Raw genomic sequence first — 12,461 nt, forward strand, 5'->3', positions numbered from 1 at the left:
AGCACTTTGCCGTCGGAGTTGTTGGGGTCGAGCGGGATCTTGGTTCCTTCCGCCGCCTCGAAGCTGCCCGCGTGGCGCTTAGGCTCTGGAGCCTCAGCGGCCAGGGCCTCGAGCTTCGCGACGAGCTCGGTGGAGTTCTCGACCGCCTCCCCGTACTCGACGCACTCGACGTCGCACTCGTACGCGTGCTCGAAGGAGGAACTGACAGTGATGACACCTTTGGGACCGGGCATCTTCAGCTTCAAGTAGGTGTAGTTGGGTATAGCCATGAACTTGGCGTAGCCCGGGCACCCGATGATGGCGTGGTACGTGCCTCGGAACCCAACCACCTCGAAGGTGAGGGTCTCCTTCCTGAAGTTGGCCGCCGTGCCGAAGCAGACCGGCAAGTCAATTCGACCTACTGGCAGCGCCTTTTTTCCCGGCACGACGCCATGGAAACCACCGGGACTTGGTTGGAGCTTCCCTCTATCTATGCCGAGGAGGTCGAGGGTCTCGAGGTAGATGATGTTGAGGCTGCTGCCACCATCCATCAGCACTTTCGAGAGCCGGGTGTTGACGATGATGGGGTCGACGACGAGCGGGTAGACGCCCGGGGCGACTACCTTGTCGGGGTGGTCCTCTCGGTCGAAAGTGATAGGAGTGCTTGACCAGCTAAGGTACTGGGGTACCGCCATTCTTGCCGCGAAGACCTCACGACGCTCCCTTTTGTGCTGCCTCGTGGTTAATTGAGTCGAGGGTCCGCCATAGATCATGTAGCAGTCATGGACGGCGGGGAAACCGTCGTCATCTTTGTTGTCCTCCTTGCTGCCACCCTTCTCTTTCTTGGAGTCGTCACGCGCATCTTTTTTGAATCCCAGGCCGTCGAAATGCTTTCTCAGCATACGGCAGTCTTTGAGCTTGTGGTTGGCGCCTCCCTTATGGTAAGGGCACGGTTCCTCCAACATTTTGTCGAAGATGCCTCCATCCGGAGGGCCTCGAGGTTTCTTTCGATCCATGGCGGCGACAAGGTTGTCATCGGAATCCTCCCGGTGGAACTGCCATACTTTCTGCTTCTTTTTATTTTTCTTAAGGCCTCGACTGGGGGTCCCGTCTTCATCGATGGGCTGCTTGCCTTTCCTTCCTTCAGAGCTGAAGAAGGCGCCGACTGCCTCCTCCCCTGCCGCGTAGTTGGCTACTACGTCCATCAGCTCGTCGACGGTCTGAGGTCGATTGCGACCTAATTCCCGCACCAAGTCTCGACTGGTGGTGCCCGAGACGAACGCCAAGATGACGTCGTGGTCAGGGATGTGCGGCAGCTCAGTACGCTGCTTCGAGAAGCGTCGAGCATACTCCCGAAGAGTTTCTCCTGACTTCTGCTTGCATTTGCTGAGGTCCCACGAGTTCCCTGGCCGTATGTAGGTCCCTTTGAAGTTACCCTCGAAGACTGACCAGATCAACCCAGTTGTGGATCTGATCAGCGGGGAGTTCCTCGAGCCATCGACGCGCGGTGTCGGAGAGGAAAAGCGGGAGTTGCCTGATGATAGCCCGATCATCTCCTCGAGCTCCCCCCAACTGACAGGCTAGCCTAAAATCGGCTAACCACAATTCTGGTTTTGTTTCGCCGTTGTACTTTGCGATGCTGGTCGAGGGTCGGAATGGATTGGGCAGGGGCGTGCTGCGGATCGCCCTGCTGAACACCCGTGGGCCCGGTGGCTCAGGGGCCACTCGGTCCTCGTCGCTGTCGTATCTCCCGCCGCGATGCGCGCTGTAACCGCGCTCTTCCACGTCTCCGTGCCGGCGGCGTCGATTTTCTTCGATGTCGTGTCGCGCGTCGTGTTGACGCTGATTGTCGACGGGGAGGATGAGAGCGGTCTTTCTGCCTCGAGGGGGAGGTTGTTGATGGACTGACACCTCCTTTTCGTTTTGAGGCTGTTCGTCGCGTTTCTCTGTGGCAGCTCCTCGTCGTCGAGATGCCGAGCTTTCGGCTTGTTGGACTGCCGCAACCTGGAGCAATGTCTGTACCTCATCTCGAATGCGTCGGGCCTGGGAATTCGACGGCTCTGGCATGTTACGTAGCAGCATCGTTGCTGCCACTACATTCTGGCCTGCTCGAGGAAAACGGTTGACGGGTTGCTCTGGCTCCGCGTCGCCGACGATCTGACGATGTACCTCTCGAGCGCGTCTGCGGACACTTCCGCCCGGCGGGTAGGGCAGGTCTTGTTCGAGGATTTGCTCGAGCAGGATGAGGCGCTCGCGGTCTTCGTCGAGCTTCATCTTGAGCTCCTGCAGCTGCGCGAGCTGCGCGGTTCTGTCTTCCTGTGGAGGGGGGTCGACCTGTCCGTCGTTCCCAGGCGTCCTGGGGTCTTCTCGTGCCGCGGGGGCTCGACCGCCCGCAGCAGCGTCCCGTGTCTCGTCGGTGGTTTCTACCGCCCCGTCGATGTGATAGCATTCCCTCGTAGGGTCATAGCTATCAGTCTCGGAGTCGGAGTCCGGTTTGGTGGCGTAAAAACACCCACGTCCTTCCTCCAGCAATCGCTACCTGAGGGAGGTGATCGTGTATCGTCCGGGGCCTAGACGACGGAGGCCTCGTACCCGGGAAAGGTCCGGCAGCTCGGACACCGGCCGCCGCGCTTCAGAGCCACGTGGGAGGACCGTTGGTCTTTCTACGTACGTCTGGGCGCTTGGGCATATCGCCCTGGCGAGCGATGTCGCGGCGTTGTCCAATCCGAACGGCAGTGCCGTTCTTGGAGTGAACAACCCGTGTGGAAGTAGCCTAGTAGCGGTGGGGGAGAGCGCGTGAGACGCGTCCCCTCCCGTCGTTGCGCGGTGCTGAGTCGTCGCGCTTGTTGCTCCGCCACACGGTGCTGCCGGCTTGTGGCCTACGTCCTGCCTCGCACGAGTTGTTGGTCGTGTTGAAGCAGAGGGGCCGCGGTGGTGCTGTGTGCGCCTCTTCTTAGGCGGGGAGGCGTGGTGGTGAGGGCGTCTCGGGGCCTTCAACCGTGCTGGCGTAACGCGGGCTCCTCCTGGTCCTTTGACTGAGAGCAAGATCATGTCATAGCCGGAGCCCGTAGACATGAACTCTAGACTCCCAAACCAAATCACCGTGGAGCGCGGAAACGGCGAGGCAAGAGTGGCCATCCAGAAAGGAGTGGGAAATCGATGAAAAACACGCTGGACCCCTACCTGGCGCGCCAACTGTCGGTGTTTTTCCCACGGGGGGTCACACCAACGAGTAAATTTGTATGCGTGTTCCCTTTCCTAGATGGTGATGCAAGAAGACACTGAGATTTATCCTGGTTCGGGCAAGAGAAGGCCCTACGTCCAGCGGGGGGGGGGGAGAGTTTGTATTATCTTGCACCTAAGTGCTTGTACAGGGGTGAATACAAGTGCCGTATGAAGTGTGGAGCTCTGCTACGTGTGAGCGTGGTGTCCCCCATTCTATTCCTGAGTCCCTCCTTTTATAGTTCCAAGGAGAGACCCAGGGTACATGTATAGGTGTCAGAATAGGAGTCGATAGCAGCATGGGGTGCTGACCTACTCGAGGCTTCCGTACTGGCATGGCCTCGAGCCGTCCCGTTTTAGTAGCCTGGTGATGATTACGCATGCCCTTGCATTCTGCTCTGCGTGCCGTCCTGGATTGGTTTACTGGATGTACGTCCGTACGATCCGACGGCAAATCCGGCGGAGTGGTTGCGATGTAGTCAGTCGACGCCCAACTCGTCTCCTGGAAGGATCCCTGTCTGGTCGAGGGTCGGACGTCGTACGACGTCCTGATGTTGAAGCGCTGACCTTGGCCATCTCGAGGGGGTCTTGATTAGACACTCCATCTCCGTTTCCCGCGTCCTGACACACCCTGGGCCGTTTGGTGGGGAAGGCTGCAAAAAGATCGATGGGACAGATGCCTGTTCCCTATCACGCCTCCCATGACCCATGTGTTAGGTGGGGAGGCGTCAGGTGCATTAAATGCCCTGGCTCTCATGCGCGTGTCAGGCGGCGGACAGTGTCCTTGCGCTCGACGCCTCTTGATTCGCTCGAGCCTGCTTCCGTATTCGACGGCAGTTGGCGCCCGAGCCCTGATCGATTCGCTCGACGCTACTTCCGTCTTCGAGGCCGCGGCCGTCGATGGTTGCGCGTATGTATGGACGGAGCGTCGAATCGAAGATCTAGTCTTATGTACGGATGGTGTCGTTACATGTATTGGTGAGGGTACCCCTTGTGGATACCCTCGACAATTATGAGCGCAGGGCCTAGGATGGGGAAGAAACTCATCTCGTCCCTGGACACCGAAGAGCGGAGAGCCCTGAGGGAGTCCAACGACTCCACTAGCGGCTCTATTCGCCGTCGGCTGTCTCCACCTCCCATCAGAGGCCCTCCTGGCCAATTTGAGGGGGAGCAGGAGAAGAGCAACATGGAGAAGCTCCTCCACGTCACGGGTGTCCTGCGCAAGAAGAACACGACCCTCATGGAGACCGTGTTAGAGCTAAAGATGGCTTACCGGAACTTGGAAGACGAGTTCAACCATCGTTGCATTAGTAATAATGCGAAGATCAAGAGGATTGTTGAGGCGATCAACAGAGAGGATCTACTAGAGATCCCCTCTCCCTAGTTTACTTTAATTAGATTATTAGGCACTTAGTTTTGATTTAGTCCATTTTTATTTTAAATATCATAAAACCGTAGTTTTATTCACTTCTCATTAGCAATGAAATTCCTACTAGAGCCAAAACATGTATGTCTAAAATAACCCTTGTGTGCAGCTTGCATATGTATTGAGTTTGGTCATCATGTAGATCATAGTGAGAGTTTTTGTCATAATCATAAGATCAAGATCGCACACACCACATTTCGTTCCACTTCTACACTGGGAGCACGCAACATCCCATTCCATCCTACAAATATAGATGCTCCATATGCTCAATAGTGTAGAATCTCTCTCTAGGAGTTAAGATGAGACACAAAAGTAGAGGCTAAAAATGCTAGCCTTGTCTCATAGAAACAAAGAAATAGAGAGAACAAAGTCAATAAAGGAGCTATCTAGTCACCATTCTCATATCACACACACTTGCACATCTTGATCTCGGATTATGACACTCCTCTCCTTAGATCCTTGTTTTGACTTTACAATAAGTACAATGCATGATATGCTACCTTGTTTTTCCCTACCAAGCTCCACATAAGTATGATAGATGTAGGATGTAGCAAGAAGGGCTGACAGTTATGCCTTGGTAAGATTGCTTTACAAATTGAGGGGTTTGAGAGAGTGATAAATGAGGAGTCAGAATAAACTATGTGCTTTCTTTTGAACTATCATGAAAACTCTAAGTACCAAGAATAGAAGTTTGAGAGCTGATTTTGTCTTAGTACTATTCCTCTTATCAACCTCTCAAGGAAATCTGCTAGACACTTACCACATAACCCATTTGCATGAGCTATGTCCTGAATACAACTATATGCACCATTATCTTTAACTTGTCTCTAACCTTTACTTGAGGACGAGTAAAGACTCAAGTGTGGGGGATCTTGTTGACGGTACTTTCACTATGATTTTTAACCACTAAAACCGTCAACAAAGGTTAAGCTTTGGGGATACCACCAAGCAACTAAGTAGTTACATAGGTACAATTCACTTGGTTCCACATGTACATGTCATTATTTGGATGCAGGTGCAAACAACCACTAATCAAGCCTGATCAAGCTCAAATGAAGCAAAGATGATCAAGAACCAAAACCACCACATATCAACATAACATTGAAGATGACAAGTGGGGACAACATGTGGAGCAAGGTGGTGGGCCATCCCCCCAAAGTGTAGGTTGGCCGACCTACCTTTGGTGGGACCCCACCTGGCCCACACTCCCACCGACATCAGCATCTTCTAGAAGGTTGGTGGGGCCCACATGGAGGCAATAGATCGGTCGACCGACCTGTCATGTGGGCCCACCTTGAGTCGGTTCACTCCCACCGATGAACATGTGATGGAAATTCCCAACCATTGATCATATGGCGGTTTAAAGGTTGGTTTGATCCAACGGTGGAGAAGAAGGAGCACAAGGATCGCTGACGTGGCGCTGGAGTAGCCCCTACTCCATCTCCACCTATAAATACTCCCTTAGAGAGCCTAGTTAATCATGATGTATATTAGGAAGAGCTACTCTTAGATAGTATGAGAATAGAGGGAAGAGAGTGAGGAGTTTCCCGAGGAGGAGTCCCGGCTTGTCGGGAGTCTTCTTCCAGGAGCGCCTCAGCGGATGCTTGTCTTCTAGTATGTCTTCCTTCTAGTTGCCTTTCATCTGAGTACTTCCAGTATTTACTTTCTATCTTAGTTTATTTTAAGTATACAACCGGCCTATCTGGCACATAGCTTTGCCTTGTGTGAAGTGCTCGAAACCTTAGCTGGGTCTAGAGTAGTAGAATTAGTGTAGACGTGGTGTCTACACTAAGTCTGCCCTTGTCGACTTCTTATCGCACCTGAAGAACGCCAGCAGCGAAGCGTGACAGGCCTCTACTGGACATTAGGAGTTCTCTTCAGTGTGTTGTTAGGCAAGTTGCAAATAATAGTTGGCCTACATGGTAGCTGCCTAGGGAAGTGTTTCGCCACACCCTTTTCACCTATAGGCCACAGTAGGAAGAGAGTTAACTCTCAAGTATACTTAGGATAGCTTAGCTAGAAGTCAAATACTAGAAATACCTCTCCACTCAATCCTAAGCCCTTTGATCATCATCTGACGACTCAATTGGTCTAGTTATTCCAATTCTCGTTCCCCGTGGAAAATACGATACCTGGAATACTCCTCGTGAAGTGCTACATTGACCACCGTCCGCTTGCGGTAAAACCGTTTGCCACTTCTGGTGTCAGACAAGCATTTCTAGTGCTGTGCCAAGGACTGACAATCCTAGGTAGTGACACTAAGAAGAGTCAACAAACCCCACTTCATTAGAGATTGAGTTTGAAATCTTTATTTACATCTAGTAATTCAGTACTTGTTCCACTTGTTCTTACTGGTTCTTCGATTGCTTGCGGGATGAGTGCCCTAGTGGCCGGTTATCGCACTCCACAAGATCGTGACAACCATCGGGGGTGGTGTATCGGTTGCTAAGGCGCGACCTTGGAGGGCTGTAGTCAGGCCGTGAACATTAACTCCTTTCACCAATCGAGTTATCCAACACCTCTCATCGAAATATCAGACGAAAACCCTAGTAGATTCATATCAACGTGAAGGGAGAGTGGGGAGGAAAACAGGTACAGGAGGATGCCGATATGCGCGAGTGCTAAGACGCATAACTTTACGTGATTTGGGATTTTTCCAAAGTGCTAAAAGATTAGGAGGATGGATTAAGAGTTGTTGGAGAAAAGTTTTTTCTAATCTTTCAAAAAAACAAAGATTAGAAGGATATTTAGGAAACTCTTGGGATTGCTCTTAGCTAGGTACAACCAGGCTAAATCTAGTCTGACTCTATTTTAGTAGCGAGACTTAAAAGGAACCCAACATAAGCTCAGTGTGTGGAACCATACTAGAACCAAAGAGGCACTAATTGGTTATTAATCCATATACTCTAGCCTTTAGTCACTCTAGGCATTCGATAGTTCGGTTTGTTTCGGTTTGGTATTTTGGTTCTCATAGAATTTTGGTTTCTCAAAAAATATGTACTCATGGGTTCCTTCTAAAAATCGGTAACGAGGAAATTCAGTTTCAGTGGTTTCGATTCAGTTTCGGTATTTATCGAAAAATACTGAACTATCACATGAACATGTAATAGCAGGTTCAAAAACTATTTTTGACATAATTTGAAAATAATTTCATAGAGAATAATTATGCCAAATACATACATATATATGTCCACAAGATTATATGAGTAGAGTATATATATATATATATATAGACTAAAATAGTGCTATTAAGAATAATATAACTACACTATTCCAAAAAATATAATTACACTCAAACTTAGCATATTGGTTCTCCGAGGTAAAGTATCAATCAATTTCTAAAAAATTAAGAACCAAATAAGTACTGAAAAGTTCGGTTTTGGTACTTTTTGATCCGGTTGTAGGTATTTTTAATTCGGTTTTTGTTATTTTGTGGCTTGGTTATTTTATGTCTTGGTTTAGTCTTTACGGCCTCCGCTCAAAACAGAAAAAAGAAAACTTTAGGGCTCCTCCCCCGCCGGAATAACAGATGCTACCAGTTCCACCGCTTGCCGCCGCCCGCCGCGCCGCCACAGCCGCCGCGAGTGGCGCCGCCCACCGGCTCCTCCTCCCAGTACGCTCTCTATCCTCCTACCCCTCTTCCTCGAGCACTCTCGTACCGCGCCGCCGCTTCGGCCACATGCCGCAGGAGTGCACGTTCGAGCGCGCCCTCCTACCGCCGGTGGGACGGAACTTTGCGGTGGCAGTGGGGGACGGGGTCCTGGATGGCGAGGCCCCGTCGCTGCTGGTGGTGTCGTTCTACAGGTTCGCTGATTTCCCCGACCATGCTGCATTCCGGAGGCCGCTTAAGGAGCTCTGCGAGGAGCTGGTGAGTTCCTAGAAATCTCACTCACGTCAGGATATTGTTACCTGTGATGTGTTCGATTTAGAATGGTGTATCGGCTTTTTTGGAGATTTTTGAAGCTAAACTGTTAGAAAAGAGCACGTGATAATATAGACGAGAGCAGGCCAGGTAAGATTTTATAGGCAGAATAGCAAATTCAGTAATAACCTTATGCTGCATAAAGTTCTTGTTCGAGTTAAGCTGTGATAGATCATATTCATAAGTGCCTGTATCTTGTAGGATGTTGTTTAAGAGACAGGACAGTGACGGACCACTTAATTCTAGATCTTTTGAATTTGTCGGTACATTAGGCATGCTCAATAGGCTTGTTTTTTTTATTCCGTTGGAAATTGGAATGGCATAAAAACTTTAGTGACTAAATTACAATATTTAAAAAAAGTTGTGTTGTGTATGTTGGGGGGAGGGGTGGGTGGGCAGGGTGGGGAGGTAGACGATTTGGAAAGGACACGGTCCAAGAAATAATTGTGACTTTGTAGAGCATGGATGACACAATGAAGAACAATACCAATATGTACTTGCCAATAATAAAGAAAACCGCATGCTTATTTGCTCCAACATGACATGGATAAAAAGACATGGTAACACCACTCAATACTACATTTTCAATTAATTTTGATTTACCGCCACAATCACCAAACTGATTGTAGTTTGTAGTGATTTAATTAGAAGTAGAACTGGACTTGATTGGAGATCTGGTCTAATGATATACTCCCTCTGTCCCCTTTTGTATGTCGTTCTGGGAGCAAAAGTAAACATCCGGATTCACTCAATCATTAATGCACCTGTACTCAGTGTATGTCCAAGTTCAGATAACTATTGCTGCATATGGTTAAGAGCCCAAACGACTTACATATAGGGACAGAGGGAGTACTTCTGAGCAATACATGCATAAGGTAATTTGGTCTCATTTTTTGGACAATTAAATTAAAATATGTATGCTGTAGTATGTTCCAATTGAGCGATCTAGGAAATGAAGTACTTGCCATCAATTTCAATTTCCACTTAAAGATTTGAATTGCTCAAGAAGACTATTCATCCATTTTTCTCTTACGGGCCTGTTTGGATCCCCTCTTCTAAACTTTAGAGTTCGAAAAACTTAGAGCACTTTAGCTTAGTTTTGAGATCTAAAGCTCTAATGTGAGGTGGGCTAAAGTTTAGAGCTAACTTTAGACCACATGTTTGGAGACTTTAGCTCTAAAGTTTAGAGCAAGGGATCCAAACAGACTCTAAGTCATAACTCTATTGTGTTGCAAAGAATCCTTTTTTTTGGTGCGAGAATACAACAGGGGTCTATGTTACACGGATACATGAGGTTGGCCACGTATCCCGTACTGGATACGCGTTGGATACGTATCCGTGAAGTATCGGCAAAAAATAAATAAAACAAAATTCTGATTCGTGGACTGATACGTATCCAGGCTATTTGGGTGTTCGGCGATACGGCTTAGGCCTCCCATCACTGACCTGTGATATAGGGGGTTTTTGGGATTACTTCGCTCCATGTTTTTCAGCTCCGCTCCACGTTTTTCAGCCAAAGGGTTTTAGCTCCACACAATCCGTTCGAGGAAAAACGGTGGAGTTGTGAGAGCACCTAAAGAGGTGCTCCACAAACTCCAGTTTTTCATGGAGGCTTGGTGCAGTGGTGAGAGCTGTCTCACTGAGTCACCAGGTCACGGGTTCGAAGCAGCCTCTTAGCAGATTTTATGGGCGGAAGGCTTGCCTCAGTTTTTCCCATCCCCAGACCCCACTCATGTGGGAGCCTCTGGCGCTGGGTCTGCCCTTCTTGTACTCCACTATGGAGTTTGTGGAGCAGTCCCAAACACCCCCATAATATGTCCTATCGGCACAAGCAATGGGTGGGCTGCTCACTAGCCATGCGGTGCGCCACACCCCGGAGCGACCCATGGTCCAGCACCAATGGGAGCAGCCTGCTGGTGGGCAGCAAGCGCCTGCTGCTGCTGGGCAAGCAGGGCCTGCTGCTGCGCTTGCTGCTGTGCCTGGTGCTGCGCCTGGAGGTGAGGGGGCACCGGGATGGGTGCCAGATGTGGACGAGGGCTCCCTGGCCACATCGGAATGGTGCCGGACCAACGATTGTAGTAGCTTGGCCAAGGGCGCCCTCCGACAGTCTGCTGCTGCTGTCCAGTGGCCTGCTGCTGCTGCTGCGTTGTGCCACCAGGAGGTCTGGAGCCCTGTCCTGAAGAGCTGTTGTTGCCGTGGCCTTTGCCGCCACCGCCACGCTTGCTGCGACGGTTGTTGGGAGCCTTGGAGCTCCCACCAGCGCCCCTGGAGCCCGGACCAGAGGACGCAGGGGCCGGGGTGGTGGTGGAGGCGGCGAGTGCAACAGCTGGAGCTTCCTTGCGGTTCTCCATGGTGAGTTCCTCGAGGACGAGATCCTCACGCGCCTCCAGGAAGGTGGGGAAAGGTTTGGCCCGGCGAAGGAGCGTCCCAACGTGGCTGGAGCGCTCGTTGAGGCCGTGGATGACGTTGAGGACAAGGGTGCGGTCAGAGATGACCTCGCCGAGGGACGTGAGATCATCGGCCATCTTCAGCTTGCGGCAGTACTCGGTGATGGAGAGGTCGCCCTGGACGAAGTTGCGAAACCGCGTCTCCAACTGAATGGAGCGGGCCTCCCGATTGCCGAGGAAATGCGACTCGACGGCGAGCCAGGCGTGTCGGGCAGTGGAGCCTCGGGTGGAGATGATCTCGCCTAGATCGTCGGTGAGCGTGGCGATGATCCAAGACTTGACGACGCAGTCCATCCGAGCCCAATCAGGAGAGATCGGGTCCGGGGGATCCTTGCGGACATGGTCCTGAAGCGAAAACTTGCCGAGGATGAGGAGAAATTGATCGCACCAACGACTGAAATTACCAGAATCGACGTCGAGGATGGTGGTGACGTGGTTCTGGATGTTGCTGACCGCAACGGCCTGAGAGTGGAGTTGGAGGAGAGCCACAGCTTCGTGGTGAAGCATGGCTGCACGTAGATCAGGCACCGCGTACCTCCAGATGGCGCACTAGAAGACTCCGGCGCGATGGCGACAGCAGTAGCCGCGCGCTCCATGGCAGCCTGTGCCAGGGCATCACTGGCGCGCTGTGCAGCAGCATCACGCTCCTTGGTTGCAGCCTTGGCTTCGTCGTTGGCCTGGACGGCGTGTGCCAGAGCAGCATCGTGAGCCTCCTGGCGTTCTCGCTCGGCATGCTGAGCAGCGGCGGCAGCCGCGATGGTCTTCTCCTGGGCGAGGCGCTGGGCAACTGCATCAGCCTGGACGTCAGCCCCAGCAGAGGTTGCATCGGTGGCATCCGACTGAGAGGTTGGTGGAGTGGATGCCATGGCTGGGCTGGCAACGCTGTTGGGAAGGCTGCGCACAGGAGTGCGTCGTGAGGTCCTGGCCTGCGCGCGGATAGGGCAGTGGAGAAAAGGATCAAAAGGCGTTTGATACTATGAGAGAGAATATGTCTCGGTATTGATTGATATATTGCATTGGGCCTCACAGGCTGATTATATAGGATACATAGGACTAACACCCCATTGCTATTCCTATTTACTATAACATTGAGCAGCCAAGCCAAATAGGCTTGGGTGCCAGGCCCATGGCCCATGGCCAGCCCATAGAGCGCCTATTCTAACAAGAGTACGTAAGAGGCCTATTGGGCCTAGGCTGGCTATATAGCCCGCCAGTGTTAGGGTTAATTAGAGATAAGGGTCGTTTGCTTAGGGTCAAGTAAGCCTTTCTAGTAAGTCAAGTAAACCTCTCTATATAAGGAGAGAAGATGTATCAATCTAATCAAGCAAGAATTAAGAAGGAAACCCTTCTCTCTTGCCCGGCCGTGGGCAAGTCCCCCAGCCGGCCTCCTCTCGCCCTCGCAGCTCTAGCTGCCGCCACAACATCTGTCGTGCCAGTACCCGCTGTACTGTCGTCGATCTCTTGC

General features: G+C 51.3%; 1 protein-coding gene across 1 annotated transcript in view; it reads left to right on the forward strand.

Annotated features, from left to right (window-relative positions):
- LOC8061270 (rhodanese-like domain-containing protein 7) overlaps positions 8,097-12,461 on the forward strand; it is an 8,680-nt gene continuing 4,315 nt past the window's right edge. Inside the window, exon 1 of the mRNA XM_002439503.2 lies at positions 8,097-8,495. Within this exon, the coding sequence (XP_002439548.1) occupies positions 8,157-8,495 (339 nt within the window). The 5' untranslated portion in view covers positions 8,097-8,156. The remainder of the gene's footprint in view (positions 8,496-12,461) is intronic.

Source organism: Sorghum bicolor, chromosome 9 (assembly GCF_000003195.3).
Source record: "Sorghum bicolor cultivar BTx623 chromosome 9, Sorghum_bicolor_NCBIv3, whole genome shotgun sequence".
In the NCBI taxonomy this organism is placed as follows: domain Eukaryota; kingdom Viridiplantae; phylum Streptophyta; class Magnoliopsida; order Poales; family Poaceae; genus Sorghum; species Sorghum bicolor.